The 24,917-nt window shown below is 44.8% G+C and overlaps 1 protein-coding gene across 3 annotated transcripts in view; it reads left to right on the forward strand.

Moving 5' to 3' along the window:
- Positions 1-24,917, forward strand: part of htr4 (5-hydroxytryptamine receptor 4) — a 166,750-nt gene that overhangs the window by 58,498 nt on the left and 83,335 nt on the right. For all 3 annotated transcript variants that reach the window (XM_085471884.1, XM_085471875.1, XM_085471894.1), the window contains exon 2: positions 4,923-5,001. In XM_085471884.1, the coding sequence (XP_085328010.1) occupies positions 4,946-5,001 (56 nt within the window). In that variant the 5' untranslated portion in view covers positions 4,923-4,945. The remainder of the gene's footprint in view (positions 1-4,922; positions 5,002-24,917) is intronic.

Below are 24,917 nucleotides of genomic sequence, written 5' to 3' on the forward strand. Positions count from 1 at the left end.
TAAATAGGACACAGGGGCCCAGGAAGGGTCACAGGCTGTGCTGCCGTTTGGAAAGTGCACGTCATGTGACACACGGCATCGCTAATATTCAGCATTTCGTGCTGTGGCACGAAAAATGTTAAAAGGGTTGACTTACTTAATCTTTTTATGCATTTATGTTCATGCTGACTAATTTTTATTATTAGAGTTATAATAGAGTTATTGCTGTTTACTGTTTTAAAAAGCATATTATTTTTATTAAGATGCCAGATTCCAGATATGTCAAAGGTTGCATGTTGGCGTCCAGTGCGCCGGCTTGTGTTTGGCTATAAACTTTAAAGTGGTTTTTGACAGAGTTTTGTTTTTATGACAGGTGCTCTGATCCTGTGAAAATGTGAGAAACTTTTGCACGGCTGTCATCGGAAGCATCACATAGAGTTGGATGTCTCGAGACCACTTTTACGTGGTTTTGGTCTTGTCTTGGTCTCGCTGTCTCGGTCTTGCTGTCTCAGATCCACGTAGTGGTCGGGAGATTTGGAGTCAACAGTATCCATGACACACAACGTAACGTCCGATAATGTGTCATGTGCAAAAGCATCAGCTCTAAGAGCCGTGCTTAGAGAGTGCTTAGTAGTGAATCAGAAGAGTCGACTCCCATTGAGCGAGAGCCGGCTCCTCACTTAATTTCCTTTCGCTGCTCAGCTCTCACACAGTGGCTCAGCTATGCTCCAATCCCTCCATATTGTGGCCAATAGCATGCGAGGATATAGGATAATATCATTATGTGAAAAACAGAGGGTGAGAGACGCGACAGTCAAGTGGAGCGTGCGAGTGCATCGCAAAAACACATAAATATGCCTGACACCTGTAAACGAAGCAGCATCTGGCTGCAGTTTAAAGACTTTTTTGACTCGGTCTCATCTCGACTTTGTCTTGGTCTTGTCTTGGTCTCGATACCCTCTGGTCTTGGTATTGTCTTGGTCTTGGTTTAGGCGGTCTTGACTACAAGTCTATAGCATAGAGCATATACTATAGTTCTTACGGATGTTATTAGTGACGTGAAGTGACGTCATGTACCGGCTCAGCTGGGTTCTGTGTGTGTGAGGCTTCTCTCTGAGTTCTTTAGCTTCCCCACACAGTCCAATCACATGCAGGTGAGGGTAACTGAGAGACGTAGGTGTGGAAGCACATTTGTGGAGTTGGGTGATAAGCTCAAACTCACCGAGACCTCCTGTGGTGGTAGTGAGACGACGCCTGCGCGATGTGTCGGTTATGTTAGATGACGTGATGACTCTAAAGTGCAGAGCTGTGGTGAACAAAGATCCATGTGAAAGTGTGTGTGAGGTAAATGTGCTTTGATAGACGTCACCTCGCCCAGCCACAGGCGTGCACGTCCTGCCCTCAGGCCACTGCATGTGGGCAGAGCTGTGTTAAAGTCACCCCATGACGGGAATATCCCATCGAAACAATGGCGGCGCTGTGTGAATGTAAGAGGCAGCCCATGGCTGAATGTGGAAGACTTCATGAGGTCCAGTCTGCCAGCTCTTGCTCTGCATGCAGGAATTCCTGCCAGACTCAGTCCAAACATCCACACGTCTCTCTGCATTCACTGGCTTGTTGGCTCGACTCAGGGTCGTCATTTTAAACGCTGATGTGCACTTCTGATCCTCCGTGCCGAGACTCTCATTCACGTCGCTGTGAATAAATCTCTTAGCAGCATCTTTCTGTCCACTTGTGATGTCCCTCCCACCGCTTTAGCAGCTGGCAGCAGGAACACTGGAGGCTTTCCTGGCTGGCCTGCCTCAGCGTGTTGTCAGGGCCGACTTCGATGCCTCAAAAAGAAGCCTTGCATGTCCCAGCCCTGCAGCCTGAGCTCACCTGAGCTGCTGTCATCTCATTTCCTTCTTGCTCAGCAGTCTTTTATCTTCTTCCCTGGACTCCCTGTCAGCATCTCCCACCGTCTTAGCTCTGCTTGTATTTCTACTCTCTGAACTCCGTGTGACTGGAAGAGAGCTGACAGACTCCAGTAAACCCTCTTAGCAACCTTGCCCATTAGCTCTGTCATGCGTTCAGCTCACCTCACCTCCCCGACTGAGGCTATTATAGAACAGAGTCGGCAGCCCGTGGCGACCTGGAGACGGTTCCAAGGCGTTTTTGACTCACGGCGAATCAGTGATGATATAATAATGATTAGAGACGAGATGATAAAGTACTGAAGAGGAATGTTCTTGGTCAGTATGTTTTTGTTGTGAAGGTGACGTGTGCTCCAGTTTATGTGAGCGCATGGAAACCCGGTTCATGACAGAATAATTAAGAGCAGCTCCAGCTGAGGCTACATGGACTGAGCTGGGTTCACTCAGTCTGTGTTAACCTGTCTGAAGATGAGTTATGGATTAGCTGGACTGTACAGATGTGTATTGTGATGGATTGTGCACATTACGCATGCATTGAGCTGTTTGTTCACATGTGCAGGTGGCATGGCTGCATTCAGCACGTTAGCGATGCTGCAGAGCTAATAAAGAGCTCTGCATCTATATTTAGTACATCACGCTTCCTGAATAAATCTCAGACTCTATATGATGAATTACCTTCTCTCTGACTGAAGATAGATTAAATATGCCTTCCTTTTATATATGCTCATCTCATCCCAGTGTGCCGATATTTAGAGGTTAAGCCTAAAACCAAAGCAGGCTGTAAGTTTCTGTGTATCCAGGCTTTTCTCTTCACATGTGGATGGAATATGTAAACAACACATCCTCCGTACTAACACTTGCATACAACCGCAGATCAGCCACAACAATAAAATCCCCTCTAACCACCAGAGCAGCTTTTATTCTCTCTACGGGGTCCCAGTAGGAGTGGCTCTGGGTTAACACTTGTCCTTTCCCCACAAACAGATCGCTGGACTCTACTGTGACAGGACTGTGAATTATTTAAAATCTCATAAAATCAGTTTTTTCTCATTCGTAATGCACAGACATTGGCTAATCATATATCACAGAGCACTTTTTAAATCTGTACTCCTCCTTGTTCCTGCAACATTCAGTATTTTGTGCAGATTAGAAGGTTTTTCAGTCACAATCACACAAACACGCTAGGATCTTTTCTGCTGCTCAGGCGCCTTTCTCACGGCTGCCGTGTCGTACAGATGGGTCACAGATTAGAGAGAACACCCTGAACCTTTAACCCCCCCCTGGAGGTCAACCTGGGGCCCTGCTTTGCTGCGAGTGGCATTTCATTGGCACGGTTTGGGCCTGCGTGTCCTCGAACGGAGAGGGTCACTGCTCTTCAGTACAGCTGTTGTTTATGCTGTAATAAATGAGCCGTCTGGGAGTCTCCCCTCCACAGAGCAGGAGGGGAAAGGTTTGGTGAATCATGTGACAGTATGATTATTAACAGAGCTCAGATCAGTCTGTATCAACTGTTTCTGGACAGAATAACTGCAGCAGATTGTTGTGGCTGTGCGTGTGGGTGCACATGATCCTGGTATAATGTAATATAAACGCTGGTGTAGGGAGATTGTGTGCAGCAGATTTACAGACGCAGTCTGGTTCGTTTGATTCCTTGTGACAGAAAAATAAGTGGTTGTGCAGACATTTTTCTGCAATGCTGTGCAACGCTTTGAGCTGTCAGCATATGGGATGTAGATTAGGTGAGGATTTTGTTCTTTCTGCTTCGTTTTTGTGCAGATATAAACGTCCACGCGGCAAAGCGCTCGTGACAGCTGCCAGCTCGGCTGAACGGGGGTAAATCTGCGGGGCGTGACCCTCCTCTGCCTCTTTCTCTGCCAGGCTGACCTTCACTGCCCCGCCCCCGTTCATCCCACCTGCAGCCTTGGGCTGCCTTCCAATACTGTTTCTGTTGAATTCTGCATGAATAGAAACGAGTTTTGCTTTGATGGATTTTTATTTTGTGAACATTTTTAACTGATGCTGCACTTCGTCGGCGATCTTGTCTTACCTGACTGAACATCCGGGTTTCCTGATACTCCAAAACACAAAGCATGTTTTCTTAAATGTGAGAAAGTCGGTTTTTTTTAAGTAAAAACGACTTTCTTCTCGATGTTGGAAAAACACAATCAGCTGACAGCGTCGCATTTTCCACTGGAGAAATGTCTTCCTCCTCTCACCCCAACCAGTCGCAGCAGATGGCCCCGCCCCTCCCTGAGCCTGGTTCTGCCAGAGATTTTCCTTCCCACTGCCGCCAAAGTGCTTGCTCATAGAGGGTCATGTGTTTGTTGGGTTCTTCTCTGTATGTATTATTGTAGGGTCTACCTTACAATATAAAGCACCTTGAGGCGACTGTCATTGTGATTTGGCGCTGTATAAATGAAACTGAATTGAATTGCACAACAGATCGGCTTTCTGAAATTTGATGCCCTGACTCCGTGGATGACCTCGAGACCTTTGCTCTGTGGTCTTCTTTTAGATTTATATCTGTGGAGACTTAAAGGCCAGCCCGAGTGGATTTGATCTCAACCACTCAGTGAGTGTCCTGGACTCTGCTCTGTTTTTTGTTCTTATCCTTGGTGCTGAAATGTAATAAATGTTACTGTGGTACCTGAGTCCCCTGAATGCTTAAATCGACAGTCGATTTCATAAAACATTGGATGTTATATGCTCAGTCTTTGACCTCCAGCTGGTCGGTCAGATGTTTAGTAATCACCTTTCCTTACAGACTCAGACTTACAGTCAGTTTGAAATCCTCTGAATTTAAACTCGTTCGACCCAAATCCAAAGCTGCACGTGCAGCGGCAAGTCGTTCATCAGCACACGGCAAATGTCAACCAAAATTGTCGCATTTGCATAATCCTGATGTGGTTTAACTCACCTATGTTAATGTAATCTGCTGAGACCAGGACTGGTGTGATAGTAATTAAAAGTTCCCTCTTTAATAATGTAAATCATCATGTTCATGTATTAACAGTGGTCTTCTGTCTGCAGGGACTCTCAGCATTTATGGTCACATGAATGTCAGCGCTGCAGGCCAGATGCCGGCGATGGCGGAGCTCGGCGGTGAGAGGTGAGAGTTAATCAACTTTTACGGAGAATAATCACACCATGTGTGATTACACACTTCCTGACAATGGTCACGCTGATTAATACACAACACAAAATCCACCTTTTAGCTGTTAGCTCAGTCAGACTCAGTGATGAGAGCTTTGACTGTTCGTAGATGCTGACGCTGCATGGATGCATCAGAGACGTGACATGACGCTTCTTTTTTATAGTACGAATCAAAACGTTTTCTTATATGTCATCTTACTCCTATACAGGAAACTGTACAGGAGTAAGTGTGGCTCAGCAGCCTTTCAGGTTCATACAACACAGAACTAAACAGCATCATTGACAACAGATATGAAACAGCAAGAAAAGAGGGTGCAGAGGCCAGTTACAAAGTGGCTTGCAGATTTGCGTATATGCAGACGTGCAGGCAGGCTGTGTTGTGTGGATGTGTAGCAGCTGAGCTGCAGTGGTGAGCTTCACTCTGAGACCTGAATGAATTCACTAATGTTCACATGAAACACTGTGAAACATAACCGACTGCCCAAACGCTTCATAATTAATCTCATTCCAACAGACGCTTCAGTCCTGTAAGTCACACTGAGTATGAAGTGCTCATGGTTTCACCCACACGCTGGTGTCCATTATGTAAAAGCAATATTCAAATGTATTTTGACAGCTCTGGTTTCCTCTTCAGGGACATCCTCATCTTCAGATATTTGGTTTAGCTGAGGAAACATCAGCTAGCCGGGGGTTCTCGCTGCCTCTGTAGTTGTCTTTGCCTCCGGCTTGTGGGTTTGATTAAAACACTGATCCTGCTGAAAGTGCTGGCTGGTCTGTTTTTGCTGTGCTGGGATGCAAAGAGATCATTTTTCTGTTCTTGGTTAACAACTTTTAGCCTGGAGGATGAGAGACAGATGAGACTTTGTTCAGAGCGTCACAGATCCACAGACACAATTCTCAAAGAAGCCAGAGACAGGGAGCGTCAGTCTGGAGCTGGAGCACAGAACCAAGTGAAAGCTGAGGTTTTTACATCTCTACATTAAATATTTCCTCTTTGCTGTGGGCGTTTCTGTGAGAAAACATTGTTGATGGTGTGATTATTCAGTGTGATCTCCACTCTGTGTGAAGCAACACTCAGCACCTCTAACTACACTAAGCTTCTGCTTCCTGCTCCATATTAGTCATAAGGTTTCTAATAATGAGGTGGGTGCATAGATGGTTATCCCACTAAGCTTATCTCACTTTATTAAACACACAAGCTCCACCCACCCCAAAGGTCAGCTGATCAGAAGAAGGTTAAAGAGACCTGCTGATCGCGCGTCGTGTTGTTTTCACGTTCAGATATTTCCTGGGTGTCAACAGTGAATCTGAAACTGAAACTACGAATGCTGAACCCAAAGAAGAACTGTGACACAAACAGCAACAGCATGAAATATAAAATGTGGATCCAACATTAACGTTTCCTTTCAGCTTCATGGAAAAAGAGAGTTCATTACTAAACCAGGCACACACAGGATTTGATTCCCTCAGGACGTTTGAGTCAGAATTAAAATGATGTACGAGAAGCAGGAGGTCGCGGTACAGTAGTTGCTCAGGCTCAGCTATGAGGTAGTACTACATGACCTAGTTGTGTGCTGTGCTGTTATGGATGGGGTCCGTGTCATGTGATGACTGCCTCCAGCAGCGTTTGGAGAGGCTCACGCTGCACTTGACATACATGAGATCATAGCGTGTGCCCGTATACATTAAATGTGGTCACACGAGTGGCACATATCAGTCAGAGGTGGTGGGCAGGTGACTTACCTTCAAATATGATGAGAGATGAAACGAGTGCACTCAGAATAAAAATGAACAGAGTACTTGTGGCTCTTTGACTTTCTGTCTCCAACTTATAGAGTGATGGGCTTAAGGTGGAATCAGGTTTGTGGTCTGATCTCCTCTCCAGCCTTGGCTTTGAGTCTTTATCCATCATCCTAGAGAGGCACGCTCAGTCGCAGATGCAGGAAACATGCGAGAAAATCTTTCTGTGCACAGTTTCCTGTTGGAGCTGCTGCTGTGGGGCAGACATCTGTCTCTGCACGGCACTCAGTTTGTGTCTCACAGTTTTTATCATACAGATGCCAAATGGAGTCCCTGTTGGAGACTGAAATTTGACTCTGAACAGCTCGGCCTCAACTTACATTAATGTGGTAATGATGTGATAATAAATACTTATTCCCCCCACTGTGTGTTGTGGGCATGTAAGACATTCATAAAACTCACCAGTCTCAGGTCGGTTATTGTTTACACCTTCTGAGTGGGAGAAAGTGTTCAGTGTACATTTGAGTGTAGTAGGAGTATAAGAAGTACTTTGGCGGTCAGACTATGATGATGAGGTCATCAGAGAGTGGAGATGGAAGTAGGAGGTGAGGACTGAAGTCCTGGAGTGTAGACGCTGTGGGTGGAGCACACATTGCTGATGTAGAGCTGGAGGATGAAGGCACTAACACCTGAAGGGTGTAGTAATAGATTACAGTAAATGATCGAGCAGGGTGCAGAGGGGAATTCCCCCCTTCCCCTTTTCCTCTTCCAGATGGGAAGAGGAAGAGGGACCAGGAATGTGAAAAACTTCATACAGATAAACATCATCATCATCATCATCCATCATCTTCCTCAGCATCAGCAGCAGCCTCACTCTTATACATCTGGTCTTATGTTATGTGCTATAACACATGTTGTGTGTTTGGAGCTTTTCAGGTGGTTTTAATTGGAGGACATGGGTTAAGACTGCAAAGCGTATGAGATGACCCAGTTTCACACATTTGTAGTGTAATAATGTTGTGTAGGTTTGTGCAGGTAGGTTTCTCGCAAAGTTATGCAAAACTGCAGAGAGCAGCGCTTTCTTCATGGTACGGTTTTAAAATTCAGAACTAGCATGCTAAAGCTAACACAACAAGCACATGAGAATCCCTCTGGACAGAGAGGAGACACAGCAGGACCGTCCTGGCTTAAAGAAGAGTGTGCGTGTGTGTAAAGGTCCAGCACACAAAAATGAGCATTCCTCACAATCACACTTCCACTGGTGACAATTTATAACACACATTCATTTAAGCTAAAAGCACTGAAGTCATATGGATGTTCAGTGATTGGTTGATTTTTGGTTAGAACAATATCTGAGTACCCTGGACAGTCACCGAGGAGGCATCCTGGTCAGATGCTGAGCAACAACGACTTTCTCCTTATGTTGAGGAGGAGCAGGTGTACTCCTCCTCCTCCTCACCCTCTCTCTGAGTGCAGACACCTTCAGAGAAATTCATTTCTGCTGCTCGTGGCCATCGGTGAGGGTGTGACTGTAGACTGAGCAGTAAATCACTAGGTCAGTTCTGTCGTTCCCACAGCGAGCTGCAGACTCGTGTTTCCCCGGGAACGGGAAGCACTTACACTCCTCTTGGCTGGTGTCCCCGCCATTTTCTGGCTTGAGTCTTGGAGATTCTCAGTCGCGTTCCCGCCACTTCACTCAAACTGCCCTTCAACACTGATAATTATTCATAAATGTTATTCATCATCTTTTTATTGCTTATGAATGTGTACTGTATGTGAGTGGTTGTTATAGTGGGGCCTTTTCACAGTGACAGCCTGAGCCGTGTGATTTGGGAACATGTTTTGTGCTGCCGGTTGTTACTGCAGAGAGTCGTGCACGCTGAGCTGAGGCTGATCATGTGACCCAGCTGTTACTGTTTGGTTTTAAACACTGACACACACAGGCAGCAGTGTGTGCGTGTGTGTAATACAGCTGTTGTAACAGCTGGATATGGACTTAGCCTCAGTGCCAGCAGCTCCACCCTCAAACTGGAGCTGCGTGTTTTTCTCCACTCGTTCATTTGTTGACTTAAATTTAAATTTACGTTCCACGTGTCAGGGCATGACACTGCGCCGGAGCTCTTTGCCGTTAGACTTTGTAAAGTAGCTCAGTGTAGGTCAGTGCTGAGCGTGCATTGATCCGAAACAATGATAATAATATTGATAATAAACTGGGTTTCAGTTTTTACACACACTAACGAAGTGTACAGAATCCGTTTTGTTCTTTATATTTCTTGCACAGTAGTCAGGTGGACAAAGGAGCTTGCAAAGAAAAACGTCTGGACTTCTTTAGGTTACTTGAAGACATTTCACCTCTCATCCGAGAAGCTTCTTCAGTTCTAAGGTCAAATGGTGGAGAGTCCCAGATATAAACCTAGTGGGAGCCACTTCACAAGCGCATGGCACAACACAGAAGAGCCACCTCCACAGGACAAGACTCAGCAGTCCATCTGCATCTTAAGGATAAAGGACACTCTTTCGAGGATGCCAATGTTCACATTTTGGACAGAGAGGACAGATGATTTGAAAGAGGAGTGAAAGAAGCCATCTATGTCCACTGTGAGCGACCATCTTTGAACAGAGGCGGGGGTTTACGACACCAACTCTCTGCCATCTATAATCCAGTTTTGAGATCCCTTCCCAGACGCCTTAACGCTCACATCCTGGGCCATCTGATCTCAGGAATTCGCATGATAAGGTGGGGCCAGGTTTCACAATGAACTCACCCGAAACTCTGGCTGATTGGGACCCACACCCAGTTTCACACCTTGGCACAGGCGATTAGAGGATCATAAGGGGGTCCTTTTGTCCCTCTGTGGGGGGTCACTCCCACTAGGTTTATATCTGGGACTCTCCACCATTTGACCTTAGAACTGAAGAAGCTTCTCAGATGAGAGGTGAAACGTCTTCAAGCAACTTAAAGAAGTCCAGACGCTTTTCTTTGCAAGCTCCTTTGACTACGATGACCTGGATGACTGAGAACCTTCACAGATATAGTCAGGTGGAGTACACACGATTTTATTGTGCATGTACAATGACAATAAAGGGCAATTCAATTTTATTCTATGCTATGCTGTTCTATGTTATGCTGTGCTATAATCCATGAATGCAGACACGTCCAAGAAGGTTAAATATTTAACTTTGCTTCCGTGAAATGACATGAGGAAGCTGAAATGTGCAGATTTTCAGCTTTTGGGCTAAGCGTTGTTTCTCTCTCCTGAGTTGAAGTTAGTGAGGGTGGTCTGTGCCTGTGCAGCCACCCTGGAAAAAACAGAAATGATCCTATTGGTTGTCAAAGCTCGATTTTATTGATATTTATTGATTTATACTGAGGTGTGAGAGGCTTCAGGGAGTTCATCGAATGTCGATGCTTAGGACTGAGTTCTAGAAATGGACACCAAAGTTTCTCAGCTTCTGCTGTGGGTGCACAGTTATGCAGCTTATCTGAGGTTTATTTGTATAATTCAGTCAAGCTGTGTGCATTTCATGCTGTAAGTCACAGACGGCCGGTCTATAACTCAGACTGTGATAAGAAAAGATAAAGTGTTCATGGAGTCCACAAAGACGTGTGCAGAGCTCTCCTCAGCTTACATCCTGCAGTGCAGTCACTACTTTCAGCAGCAAGAGTCATCCAAGAGAGTCAGACTCAGAGCGCTCGGATATCAGTGAGCTTCTCTTCCCTCTCGTCGAATGAGCTACTGCCTCTTCCCGCGTCACCTCAGGTGTCCTGTGACAGATCCTGTTTTCTGCATGACTGCTTCCAACAGGAGCCTCAAGCTCTAGAAGACCCAACCCGAAGCCTCAGGTCGCCTCCTGCCGGTCCGTCCGTACAGCACATTTGTCAGCGCACTTCGCTCCTTCCTTTAGTTCAAATGTTTCAGAGGCGAAAGATAAAGAGCACAAAGTCATTGTTCTCTAAATCCCACACCGCCGTCTTCTCCTTTTCTCCTTTTCCTGTTAAGAAGATATTTTTCTAGTTGTGGGTTCCTTTAAGGACAGACGAGAGATAAATTGCAGTCAACAGTATTTATTCTTGCACACCAGGAAAAATTAAACACAAAGCCGTGCGTCCTGCCACTGCCCGGCTGGCACAACTTTAACAAACACTATCAGGGCGAGCAGACGTGCCACACTCTTCTTCTGCTACAAATTCCAGCACAGCGCTGCAGATAAAAAGCGCAGGAGAGAAATGAGCCAACACGAAACCGAGGAACTGCTCGCACTGTGCTGAGCTCCAGCCGAGCCCACGGAGTACGTTTTTATCAGGAACACCAGGAATTCTTGTCGTAGTATGAAAAGTAAAAGCTCGTGCCTGACAATGCAGGGACTTTGAGATGCAGAAAATCTCTGACAGTGTCAACAGACTGTAAACTAAAGCAGTGGCGTTAGTATTTCAGGAATAATGATCCGATCAGAGCGCTGGCAGGTCGGCACACACAATGACACACACGGCTGCTGCCGGGGATTACACAGATATAGAAAACAGTGAGAAAACCGAGATGTAAGTCCAACATTTAGCCTGAATTTTGACTCATGACATACTGCATGTTTGCCAGGCGTGCTAGCATCAGAAATCCATTCAGCATCCCTCGGCTTCTCCTCCGAGGCATCATTTTGGGGCGATCGTGGCTCAAGAGTTGGGAGTTCGCCTTGTAATCGGAAGGTTGCCGGTTCGAGCCCCAGCTTGGACAGTCTCGGTCGTTGTGTCCTTGGGCAAGACACTTCACCCGTTGCCTACTGGTGGTGGTCAGAGGGCCCGGTGGCGCCAGTGTCCGGCAGCCTCGCCTCTGTCAGTGCGCCCCAGGGTGGCTGTGGCTACAATGTAGCTTGCCATCACCAGTGTGTGACTGTGTGTGTGAATGGGTGGATGACTGGATATGTAAAGCGCTTTGAGGTCCTTAGGGACTAGTAAGGCGCTATATAAATACAGGCCATTTACCATTTTGCCACATTGATTGTTCGCTGCCACTTTAGCAGCAGCTGACGGCACAGTCTCAGTGTATTTGACTGTTTTTCTATCCATTCGTTCAGACTACACGTGGTGGCTGTGCTGCACAGTCAGGACTTGGCAGGCGACGCACTGCACCGTCACTTTTCACAGACTAAATAATTCATTCAGCAACTGCTTATGTAATATCAATAAGAAACCCTCCATTCATTTAAAAGGCACCTGCTGATGCATAAAAGCTGAGCGCGCACACACAGCGATGCTGTCAAAATCTGCAGTGATGGGATCTGTGAAGCAGCTGAATCTCTCTTCCTTCCCACGGAGATGAGTCTGAGCCAGAGCGCTCCATCGTTCCCATCCCGTTCGTGCCCGACCAGGTGATTATCCCGTCAGGATCCTTTTTCACCATTTTTTGTTAGAGTTGTTGACCACTGATGACTCCATGTGATATACGAGGGCCTGCTGGCAGGAACTCTGAGGCCTGCAGATCTACTTTGTATTTTAGTTCTGTATTCTTCATCAAAGATGCCTCACAGTCATGAATCTTATTTTCTAACAAAAACCGAGCAGTAAATCCTCTGGGCTCAGTAAAACCTCCGCTGTACCCGACCAGCACCGAAGGTAACGAACTGCTGCTGCTGAAGCTGATCATTTTCCTATCAGCTGTTTTCTTTATGTGACCAAAGCTGATCCGTGTTTTTCTCTCATTTCTTTGTGTTTAGCTTCATACAAATCTATGTGACTGCAGTCTCTCAGCGTTGTAGCTTTCAGCAGGCAGTAATATGTATATACAGTGGGGCAAAAAAGTATTTAGTCAGCCACCGATTGTGCAAGTTCCCCCACCTAAAATGATGACAGAGGTCAGTAATTTGCACCAGAGGTACACTTCAACTGTGAGAGACAGAATGTGAAAAAAAAATCCATGAATCCACATGGTAGGATTTGTAAAGGATTTATTCGTAAATCAGGGTGGAAAATAAGTATTTGGTCAATAACAAAAATACAACTCAATACTTTGTAACATAACCTTTGTTGGCAATAACAGAGGTCAAATGTTTACTATAGGTCTTTACCAGGTTTGCACACACAGTAGCTGGTATTTTGGCCCATTCCTCCATGCAGATCTTCTCGAGAGCAGTGATGTTTTGGGGCTGTCGCCGAGCAACACGGACTTTCAACTCCCGCCACAGATTTTCTATGGGGTTGAGGTCTGGAGACTGGCTAGGCCACTCCAGGACTTTCAAATGCTTCTTACGGAGCCACTCCTTTGTTGCCCGGGCGGTGTGTTTTGGATCATTGTCATGTTGGAAGACCCAGCCTCGTTTCATCTTCAAAGTTCTCACTGATGGAAGGAGGTTTTGGCTCAAAATCTCACGATACATGGCCCCATTCATTCTGTCCTTAACACGGATCAGTCGTCCTGTCCCCTTGGCAGAAAAACAGCCCCATAGCATGATGTTTCCACCCCCATGCTTCACAGTAGGTATGGTGTTCTTGGGATGCAACTCAGTATTCTTCTTCCTCCAAACACGACGAGTTGAGTTTATACCAAAAAGTTCTACTTTGGTTTCATCTGACCACATGACATTCTCCCAATCCTCTGCTGTATCATCCATGTGCTCTCTGGCAAACTTCAGACGGGCCTGGACATGCACTGGCTTCAGCAGCGGAACACGTCTGGCACTGCGGGATTTGATTCCCTGCCGTTGTAGTGTGTTACTGATGGTGACCTTTGTTACTTTGGTCCCAGCTCTCTGCAGGTCATTCACCAGGTCCCCCCGTGTGGTTCTGGGATCTTTGCTCACCGTTCTCATGATCATTTTGACCCCACGGGATGAGATCTTGCGTGGAGCCCCAGATCGAGGGAGATTATCAGTGGTCTTGTATGTCTTCCATTTTCTGATGATTGCTCCCACAGTTGATTTTTTCACACCAAGCTGCTTGCCTATTGTAGATTCACTCTTCCCAGTCTGGTGCAGGTCTACAATACTTTTCCTGGTGTCCTTCGAAAACTCTTTGGTCTTGGCCATGGCGGAGTTTGGAGTCTGACTGTTTGAGGCTGTGGACAGGTGTCTTTTATACAGATGATGAGTTCAAACAGGTGCCATTCATACAGGTAACGAGTGGGGGACAGAAAAGCTTCTTACAGAGGACGTTACAGGTCTGTGAGAGCCAGAGATTTTCCTTGTTTGAGGTGACCAAATACTTATTTTCCACCCTAATTTATGAATAAATTCTTTACAAATCCTACCATGTGAATTCATGGATTTTTTTTCACATTTTGTCTCTCACAGTTGAAGTGTACCTCTGGTGCAAATTACTGACCTCTGTCATCATTTTAAGTGGGGGAACTTGCACAATCGGTGGCTGACTAAATACTTTTTTGCCCCACTGTACAGTTATAACCAGAGGTTCCATCAACTCATCGTGGACCTGGGTGGGTGTTCCCAGGGTGGAGTGATGGTGCAGCACACATCTTTAATGACTTTTGTCATCAAATTGTGTTTATTTAGGATTTAATCCACACAGGGTCAAACATAGACATACACCCATACACAGCTCTGCAGTGACTTTAAGGCCTGTTAACTTCTTGATAATGAGCATGACTGAGTCCAGCTGGTAGTTTCTCTTTGAAGCTCGTTAGCCTGCTCGAGGAATCTGAGGAACTCTCAGAAGGAGAACTGCAGATTTGCACAAGTTGGGATGGAAATTGTTTCCACACAGCTGCAGATTCAAGATCAGCAGTTCAAATAAATAAGTTACTCTGATGTGCTGGAAGAGGAGCCACACTGTGACATGATGAGGTCGGTATCAGGCACAGTTTAAAGTCAGAGCTGTGAAACATGAGTGCACGCTTTCCTGCCGTCATGATTCATTTGGCTTCTTTTTTAAAAACCTGACAGGAAGCTCCTCCTTTTGCCTGATGTTGTATGTAACGCTATAACGGCCTTATTTAACAAGAATTTTACCGCCACGCTTCTCTATACGCCAGGAATCAGAGTGAGTTGGAGTAACTGAATCTAGCACAGCGCAGCGTGCAGCAACCGAGCCTGCAGTCTGTCCTGATGCACATTCAGCTAAAACCTGGTTTAGGTTTTCAGTTTGCAGCAACATCCTGTGATATGAGTAAAAAGAGAGACCTGTGATCTCCGGACAGCCCTCTCAGAAACGGGACACCTGCTCCTTCATTACATGAACAGAGTGAAACTGGAGACGGCGTCCAGAATTTATTTAAAACCACATCCTCTGTTATCACATCAGAGCGCTGATGCCATCGTTTATTCACCCGCTGGTCGGCTAATGGCGCCCTTTGGTTTGAAACATGCTGCTCGTAGCGTCTGCTATCCGTCCTCACAAACTTTATTCACACTCTTCCATACCTGCACTGCCCGTCACGCTGCATTAAAGCTGTGCACAGATCTGTGTGCTGCTCCTGTATGTTTCACACATTCATCACTGTTTCTATATGTGAATGTGTTCACACTTTACAAACACGTCGAGAAAGTACAAAGGTCTGACAGTCAGAGAAAAGTTCTTTACACTTATAAATCCAACATCACTCCTAATACTACTACTAATACTCTTCCTCCTCCTCCTCCTCATCCTACTACTACTACTATTACTGCTACTCCTAATAATACCAATCATTTAGTTTTTGTAGGAAAAGTTGAGTTTAGTTAAATCTTGATAAACACGATCTTGTCTTCCATTACAAACTGTTGACTGTGTCCCACAACTGTGAAACATCTGGATTTTTGTCTCCTGTCTGACAGATCCCCTGCTCCGTGTCCGTGTCTTACGCTCTTTTATTCACATCAGCTTTGATGTTCAAGTTTTTCTCTCTTTTTAAAATATTTATTATCCGTGTGATTTCATCCCCAATGTCTCTCTGATTTGGAAAGTTAAGTTTCTTCAGTCTGAATTTCATGATAGTCTTCCAACATCGTCACTGCTCTCTGCCCTTCACCTGAACATAAACCTGTTTCCTCATTTAGAGAAATGCAGGTGTGATGGTGTGTGGACGGCAAGCACGAGCCCGCTTGTTTGCGATCAGTCATGTCCCGAATCTGATGGTGATTTTGCATAAAGTGTAAGAACATTTAGTGGACGAGACTCATTCACTTTAGATAAAAGACAAAAAAAAATGAAATGTGTGACGACTCGTACATCTGGAAAGAAGACCAGTGGCTTCCTGCTGTTACGCCTGCAGTGTTTTCATAACTGCTTCTTCTTCTCTAGTTCATTTTAAAGTTTGCCTTCAAAGCGATCGGCTCCCCTTATCTCCTCTTGTGATTGTGATTTTAGAAAGCTGATGTCAACTTGCACAGAAAACTTTATAAAGTCTGGCTTTTGTGGGATTTTGAGTGAATATGTGTGAGAGGCACACTGACGATGTGTTTCCTGACCAGAAATAAAAGATTGTCTGATTTGGTGGGTTTTTTATGATTTATTAATGTCTGAATGTGTTTTCATTCCCTCCTTCTGAAAGCTTTTTGTGCTCGGTGTGTGCCAGTTTTTCAAAGTGATGAATTTGAAAGGCAAATAACGTGTCCTGAGTGGTGGAAAGAACAGCGGTTTTGACCTCCAGTCAATTCTAATTGTTCAGCTTGATTTAATATTTGCTTAAGTGCTGCATAGTAACGAAGACAGTTGTCCTTCAGCTGCAGGACCATGTCGTCAGATCCATCTGGAGTGTCCTTTAGAGAGGACCTAAGTTCCTGTGGTGTCAAAGCAGCCATAGTTAATATTAGTTATGTGAGCGGCTCAGCGGGTGATTCCTTTCTTTGTCCTTCCTTCATTATAATATTCATCCTGTGGACATAAAGCAACAGAGGAGTCAAAAAAATATTGGGGAACTTTGACTGCTTGTGAAACAAAACATTACACATAGATTCATAAACCTGTAGATATGCACATGCAGATATAAAGGGATTACCATTAATGAAGAAATCATTCAAGCCCTACAAGGAGGTCAGACTAGAGGTAATAATCCAACATGGTGTGTGTCTGTGTAGGAAAAAGCTGCCTGCCTTCATTGTGGTTTATTAATAATCAAACACAAAGGTTGGACATGAGCACGTCAGGCTCTGATCCACCACAGCGGCACAGGTTTGCTGCTCGCTGCCGTCTCTTTGGTATTTTGGTGTCTGTCAGCTCGACGGCAGCTGAGTGGGCATGGAAGCTCGCAGAGAAGCTCCGCGATCTTGCTCCAACCAGATCGAGAAGTGGGTGAAAAGGTGGAGCTTAAAGCTGATTCAACACAGACCGTAGCATGCTTTTAAGATGACAGTATGATATTGATTTATGTAGAATCTCAAAAGGCCAAAAATTAATGCCGAGGCTGTATTTGTAGCACGAGAACTTCTCTAATAAATGCATGAATTATGTTTTTATTCTTATGAATTCTCTGATTGATACTGTAACAATACAGTAACAGTACTGCATTATCCCCTGGCTATGTGGCACTGGGTAAAACCAGTGTTTGACATGTTGAGATGTTGCAGCAGTCAAACAAAAAAAATCTGTTGAACGTTGAACTTTTTCCTTTTGCAAGATAATTTATTATTATTTAATTAGTTTAGTTCCACTCTGAGAAATGAGAGTGCTCTGAACTGAGCTGTTAAACAAAGATACTAGATAACCTGCAATACACACACACACACACACACGGGGGGGGGGGGGGGGGAATCAGGTAACTAAGCAACAGAGAGGACACGAGCATGTCAGAACACACCAACAAAACAAAGTGCTGAACTGGTGTAAAGAAGAAAGTTGCGGTTGGTTTGAAGGGCTGCAGAAGAAAGTGTCTGTCTCCAAAAGAACGGCAGCACGGCGGTGGAGGGATGATGACCTGAGTGCACCAAGTATTCTAGAGTCAGCGTGAGGCCGTCTGTCCCACAGCTAAAGCTCGGACCAACCCGAACAAAGATCCAAGCTCAGCAGCACATCTCCACTAGAACGGCTGAAACAGGAAAGAACGGAGCTGCTGCAGTGAATAAATGGTAAATGGCCTGCATTTTGTATAGCGCTTTACTTAGTCCCTAAGGACACCAAAGCGCTTTACACTACATTCAGTCATTCACCTATTCACACACACACACATTCACACACTGGTGATGGCAAGCTACATTGTAGCCACAGCTACCCTGGGGCGAACTGACAGAGGTGAGGCTGCCGGACACTGGCGCCACCGGGCCCTCTGACCACCACCAGTAGACAACGGGTGAAGTGTCTTGCCCAGCCTCGGTCCGACCGAGACTGTCAAACCAGCAACCTTCCGATTACAAGACGAACTGCCAACTCTTGAGCCACAATCGCCCCATGTGGGGTCTAGTGGTCCAAAGTCCAGGCCTCAGCATGTGCATGAATAAATGTTGCAAAACTCAAAGAGCTGAAGCTACACTGTGAAGAAGAGCGGACCAAAACTCCTGCACAGCGATGAGAGAGACTGATGACGTCACACAGGAACCATCACTGTGAGTTACTGCTGCTGAAGGAGGATCTCTAGCTGTTGGGTCACGGGGTGGACAGTAGTTAAAGAGCTTTGGCAGTGAGGACATTTGTGTCTCTGTCCACCTGTGCCACAAAGAATCTTTTCAAATCTATAGTCAGTCTAATGTTGGTGAATAAACCATTCGCTGTACAATCCAGCTCCGTGCAATAACAAGACAAATATTCGGCCTCAACATGAGAGCAGAGCTTCTGCCTGAGGCAGCGACGGGTAAGCGTCAGCTCCCTCGAGTCCATCAGAGGAACGAGAAGTTCATACTTTGGGGTGTTGCGTAGCAGCAGGGATGTGTGCTCTCTGTAGGAGGTGCACCAGCTTTCATTGATTACTCTGGCAAAGCTTAAGTGGTGCACGCTGCAGGTCTGTGATGATGATGATGCATCAGGTCTCCAGAACGTCTCATTTGCAGCTCTCCAAATTTCAGCTATTTCCCCAGATCAGGACTTTGGGCAACAGCATTTACTGTACAAGAACACAAGACTAGAAAAACATGTCACACATGTCTGTCAGAACCCCATGCTCACTGGAGCATCGTCCTTTCTGAGGAACAAATATTATCAGTCAGTATTTTATGACTTAAATGCTCCAAGAAATTCAGCAGACAGAGTTTAACATTTGGGGAATTCCAGCCATAATTTAAGAAAACAACAAAGAAGTGTTTCATTGCTAAAGTTTGAACTACATCACAAATGCAAAGATGATTTTGTCTTTAACCTTTGTGAGGTGACAGTTTTAGCACCATGTTGGCCGTGCATGAAACTAAATGCTTCAGTAATTATCATGTTACCAGCTCCTCATTAAAATAGCCACATGTGAATGTGCTGTAATGTGGATCACATCATTTCTTCTAAATCAGGAAAACTCACTTTTCCCACAGTGTGAACAGTAAGGAGAAAATGAGCTCTGCTTCCTGCAGTCACAGTCGTCTGAAGAACTCAGATACTCGATAAAGATGCTGTTCTGTGCACGAGTGAAACGGTGGAAGGAGCAGTTTCACATTAGTTTTACCCACATTTCTTTGGCATGAGGTGAAGTCTGAAGGCCTCTCTGGACTGAGCCAATGAAATGACACAGAATGATGGATTAATGTGGGCCAGTCACAATGAGGTAAGATGTGGACAGAGTCTGCAGTCTGCAGTCTGCAGCTGCCGCTCCTATCCTGCTTCTTCTCCATCACCTCTATTTGTTCAGTCTATTCTGGAGAATGTCCTGGGACTGCTGCTTTTTTTTTTCTTTACTCTGTCTGCTTGTGCAATCAAACTCAACGTTTGATTGCACTTTTCTGGGGCCTCCGTGGTTTGTGACACTGCTCCACATTGATCGATTTCGCGACACTTTCTATTTATGTCTCCCCTTTATTAATCTTCTCAGTGACTCTGACAGTTTCTCTGGGCTCAGTGAATACTGTCTGGGAATCCCTTTGGCATTATGTGCACTCAATATCAGAACTTAAAAAGCATCAGCAGACATTAATCCCCAGGCAGGAGACTCCTCTACAACACAAAGCAACCTCCCAAAGTCTTGCAGTAAAAATCAGCAGGAATTTGTTTCAGTAGCAGTGAATTTCATTCTGTTCTACTTTAGAGGCTTCCTCTCCGAAACTGATAGATTATAACACTGGAATCAGTCCAGCAAACACAATTTAATGCATATTTTTATGCTTCAGGTCTGTTTTCCTGTGTTAATACATATACGCATGCATAACGTTCAGAATCAGAGAGATTTTATTAAGCCCAGAGGGAAGTCAAGTAAGTTAAGTCATCGTCCTTGATGCATTTGAAAACTTTGTCAGACTGCTCATGTGGACGCTCCATGCTGACCACACTTGTAGTTTTCCTGCTGATGATGAGAGCTCCGCCTCCTTAGAACTGGAGCGTAACCAGCCACGTTGAGGTTGTTTGTTCGGATGGATGGGTGCAGAGGGGGGGGGGAGGCGACTCGCTGATGTGCAAAGCCATCTATGTGGATATAGTCATGTGGTGTGTTTTGTGATGTGAGCCCCCCCTCTGTGAATTATATTGTCTGAGTTGTAGGTTTGCATTCCTCACCATGAAATCGATGTTTCTGTGACTCCAGGAGTTACTTATTTGGGAGATTGTCATGTTTCTCTGTGCAGGATGCTGATTAGCTCTGAGGTATTTGCATTTTTGGATTTTACTTGGATGGATGATTGGAGTTGCAGTTCTCTGTTCAGTCCAGAACAGAAAACGTAAATTACTCTATGAATGACCTCCTTTTCAGGATGTTAATATGAATAATATGTTGAAGACGTGTGAAGCATTTTTTAGTCCATGTGTAGTTTCTTTCTAATTGCCAGATGAGACTAAATTTGAAAAAGAGAGGAGTGTTTATGATTGAGTGAAATTTCCAGCAGGCCGTCAGAGCTGCTGCTGCTGCTGCTGCTGCTGCTGCGTGTCATGATTCGAAGCAAAGACGCTGTTTGATTGTTTGACTGGAACTGAAACTTTCACGTTATTTCAAGGTGTTTGTTCTGCATGCAGCCAGGTGCTATCTGATGGGTTAGCATCCACAGAGTCCATCTGAGCGTATATTGAAGCTGATTGGTCAGAGCCTAACCAGTTGAGCCTGAGGTAGAGATGGATTGATTGTGATATTTGATGGCTGAGCATATGATGTGTATGATAGGATGGGTGGTGGAAGGGTGAAAAAACCATAAAACAAGTTCAGGGAATTTAAAGTTCCATGAAGTGATGAAGGAGATTCTGTAGAAACAATAATGTGTCATCTGCATATCGACTGATCTAATATTATGTGTTTAATGTTCAAGTTAATTTGACTGCTGTTTAATTCTACTCATATTTGTCCACATCAACAAAACAAAACATAAATTGTGGATGGTTTTCTCTTCCTCTAAGTTTCTCATCTCCCTCATATGTTGGGTTTTGAGTATGACCCACAATATTCTCAGTATTGTGCCTGAATGCAAACCATGTAACAATCAACGAGCACAACAGCTGAACATGAAACAGCTGGGAAGTCAGCTGGGAATTTTCAAGAGGTACGCTTTTACTTTATAAACTCATAAAACTGTCAAAAAATAGTAAAGGGTGGGAATATCACTACACCCATAACTGCATTGGTAATGTCAGGTACTTTCCTGGAGACAGAAACAAAGAAGCTTCCACCTTAATCTTCCGCAGTGAGTGTTTTGAACGTCTCCCCTCACATGTGCTTCAAAACAAGTAAAGACCTGAAAGTGTGTGTGTGTGTGTGTGTGTGTGTGTGTGTGTGTGTGTGTGTGCTGCATATTAATTACAAATTTCAACCCTTCTCTGCATGTTAGAAGAGAAATTTATTTTTCATTACAAATAATAATTTTCATAAATAAGTCCTTTAAAATGACATTTTGAAGTTTTGTGTAGTTGCACAGTTGTGGATAATTGTTGTGCTTTCAGCATAAACTGACCGTGTTACATGCCCAAGCTGTGACTCCCAATTACACTTTTTATGATAAGTAAACAGTCAGTGAGAGTCAGTCAGTTAGTTGTCAGAGGTAGTAAATAACTCGGAGCGCTGCAAACGTACTGCAAACTCCTTTGCTTCAGTGCAGGGGAGCCAGAGTCATTAAACGCTAGCACAGTATTGTTTTAGTAGATCATGCAGTATCTTTTCCTGATTTTCTGTTTCACCATCATGTCGGGACACATGCTCAACATTTAAGCGACACTCGGATATGATTCCACACCTTCTGTGACTCAAAGTCTTCTGTGGGTGACTTTAATCGCCAGGCTGGTCTGTGGGCATCTCTCTGCTGGTGGACCAAACAAAATCAGGCTCATGTACACTTGGTCAAAACATGTTGCCTGGCAACCCAACCCGGTGTTTGACTGCGACTGTCGCCAGTTTGAACTTTGCCAGGAGCCTTCAGCAGATGGATGCAGTTTATTACTAAGAAAGTGTTATCATCACTCTGTCAGTATGTAAATAAGATGCTTCAAGAATTCTGCCGCACGTATCATCACGTGGCACGCTGAGTACATTATACTGAGTCTGCTGTGTGTTCCTGTTATGAGAACTTGGCTGTTGGCTGCTTACCATTAGAAGGGAATTCTTTTCAGTGTTGCATAATTTTATATTATATATTTGTGAGAACCTACACAAACCTCTGAGGCACCAAAATAAAACCTCTGGATATATATATTTTTTTTTATACCAGAAGTCCTGATTTGAACCTTACCGTTACACCACGCCTCCAAGGTAAACACTTTATATGCCAGTTTCCGAGAAAGCTGGCAGGTCGGAGCAGCATGGAGAACTTCCTTTGGTTTTTTTTGTGAAAAATAAGCAGACATGAGAGCGCGAAGAACCACAGCTCCTCTGACAAGTTGGTGCTGACAACGATCACTTTCCCACTCTCCAAAAATGGAGCTCAACTCCGTTTGTTTTCTCCATCCATGCGCTCCACTATCCCACTTCAAAAAACAAGTTTTATGACTCCTAAAATGATGACAGCCCACATCTTACAGTCCACAAGGCCCTTGGTGATGTCACACCCTAAACTGAAACGGTGAACAGGGTTAACACTGAACCTGGTAAACATCAGCATGATGATGTGGGCATTATCATCGTGTACCGGTACATTACCATAAAGCCTCACTTTGTCCCAGAGTCTCCTTATGCCGTGTTTGGTGGAATAATTCATGGATTCAGTCTGTCCCACGCTCCACTGTCTGAGGAGCCATTTGTTCTCCTTTCAATCACATGGTCAGCTAAAGCTTTGAATCTAAAACTTTAGGACTTACACACTTCCTGTTCCTTCCTTCCTGGCATACCTGTCAGGGCGTCCTCACCCCTTCACCCGGTCTGTGGGCGGAGACGAGGACGTGCGATGGGTCACATGTGGTAACATCAGCTTAGACCTGGCCCCAGGTGCAACCCATTTCCAGATGGCCTGCAAGAAGAGGCCAATGAATGATTGATAATTGGGAGGAAACGGCCTACCAAACCAGCTGATGTAAAGTAGCTGAGCTCATATTTGATTGCCTGAAGCCTGTTTCCTCGCCTTTGGGATGCGTTTATGTGGGAAGCTGCCAGAATCACGCCTCGCACCTTCGGGAAATCGTTATGAGACAATTAGCCTGAAATGACTTGCAGGGCTTTTTATTCCACATTAGCACTGACGGCTGACTGATGGCTCATGCTGCTCTGTCACTAATTTGAGTTTGAATCACACAACGTTTGAATTAGTCAGTGACTCTTATTATGGTGGGGAGCTGATGCCTTAGTTCAGGACTGTGACTCAGTCTGAAATGGTCTCTGTGTTCTTACTTATTTAAAAGTGCATTTTGTAACACGTGACCTTTGGCGACCTACATTTGGTAGGTTTATCTTACTTGCAGCTGAAAGGAGGAAGTTATTTAGAGCTCAGTCTGGTTTGTTTCACTGTGCTGCTGACAGTGAAGTAAACTCACTGATAATATTAACATTTGTGCTGAATGAAAACAGAGTTTTACGGAGATGCTTTTCTGTTTTAAGACATTTTATGAAGTAAGTGCAAACCTGAAGGCACTTTTCATGTTTAAACCAAAACCATGGAGTGTCCAGAGATTTGCTCTGTGATCAGAAAGAGGTTGTCGAAGTGAGCCACTGAGGATTTATTTGAAGGTATTTTGGTTTGTTTTACAGTAGAAATGACTACGTGAACGCCTGCCTAAGGTGAAGTTTTCCACCTGTGTTAATCTTTTTCACTCTTTTTATTTTGTGGGTTCCCACAGTGACTGAGACTGGTTCACTCCCACCATCACGGCTGCCCAGGGAGAACTCCTCATAGTTAATTCATGTCGTCTGCTTGTCGTGGTCCTGGCTCTTTTAACCAGTATTTTATATTCGTGGGCTTCTGTTTAAATGAATGTCTGTTTGTTTGTGGTCTCGATTTTCACCTTTGTGTATTCCCTCTGTGTTTCCTGCCATGCTTAGGTTAGTCTGCACTTCTCTGTTAATTATTGCTCCTCACTTTACCGTCTTCAGTTTTATTTCCTCGCTGTGGCGATTGTCCACACCAGTGTTAACGTGTTAGCCCAATCAGCTTTTGTATATTCAGAGCTCCAGCTCTCGCCTTGCTCTTTGTGATGTCTGTTATTATTTCCCAGCAGTTTTTATCTCCAGTGTGTCTTCTGTTTATATCTGTGGACTCTTTCTTTGCCTAAATAAAGGTTTCGGGTCCACATTCCTGCACACATGACACTGGTCTGATTACCCAATCAAACCTTCACTTTGGAGCCAGTATTGCTTAGCAAAATAAAGAGGTGTAGCCAGTGGCACCAGAGCTGCTAAACTCATCACACCCAGGAAGTTCAGGAGAAAACGGACCTCGTTACCGATACCATTAATCTGGACTGCTGCTCGGCTGTGTCTGCATGCAGTCTGTGTTGCGCTTTCATTTATCCGGGGCCAAATTAACCCTTCCCCACCGGGGAAAGCAGAGGATTCATTGAGAAGGACTCAGTAGTGATGATGTCTTAACATAATCACACAGAGTGGGCGTCCCAGGCCTCCTGACCGTTTCTATCTCCAGGCAGATTTCACACAGACTGCGTGGGCCTTTTCTATTCTGATGTTGGGTTGGTTCGTGGACTCTTATTGTCCTTCTCTGCCTCCTCCGTTGGTCACACATCAT

The sequence above is a fragment of the Copadichromis virginalis genome, linkage group LG2 (assembly GCF_057382275.1).
Source record: "Copadichromis virginalis isolate Kocher_CV1m ecotype Utaka linkage group LG2, C_Virginalis_male_GT1.1, whole genome shotgun sequence".
In the NCBI taxonomy this organism is placed as follows: Eukaryota; Metazoa; Chordata; class Actinopteri; order Cichliformes; family Cichlidae; genus Copadichromis; species Copadichromis virginalis.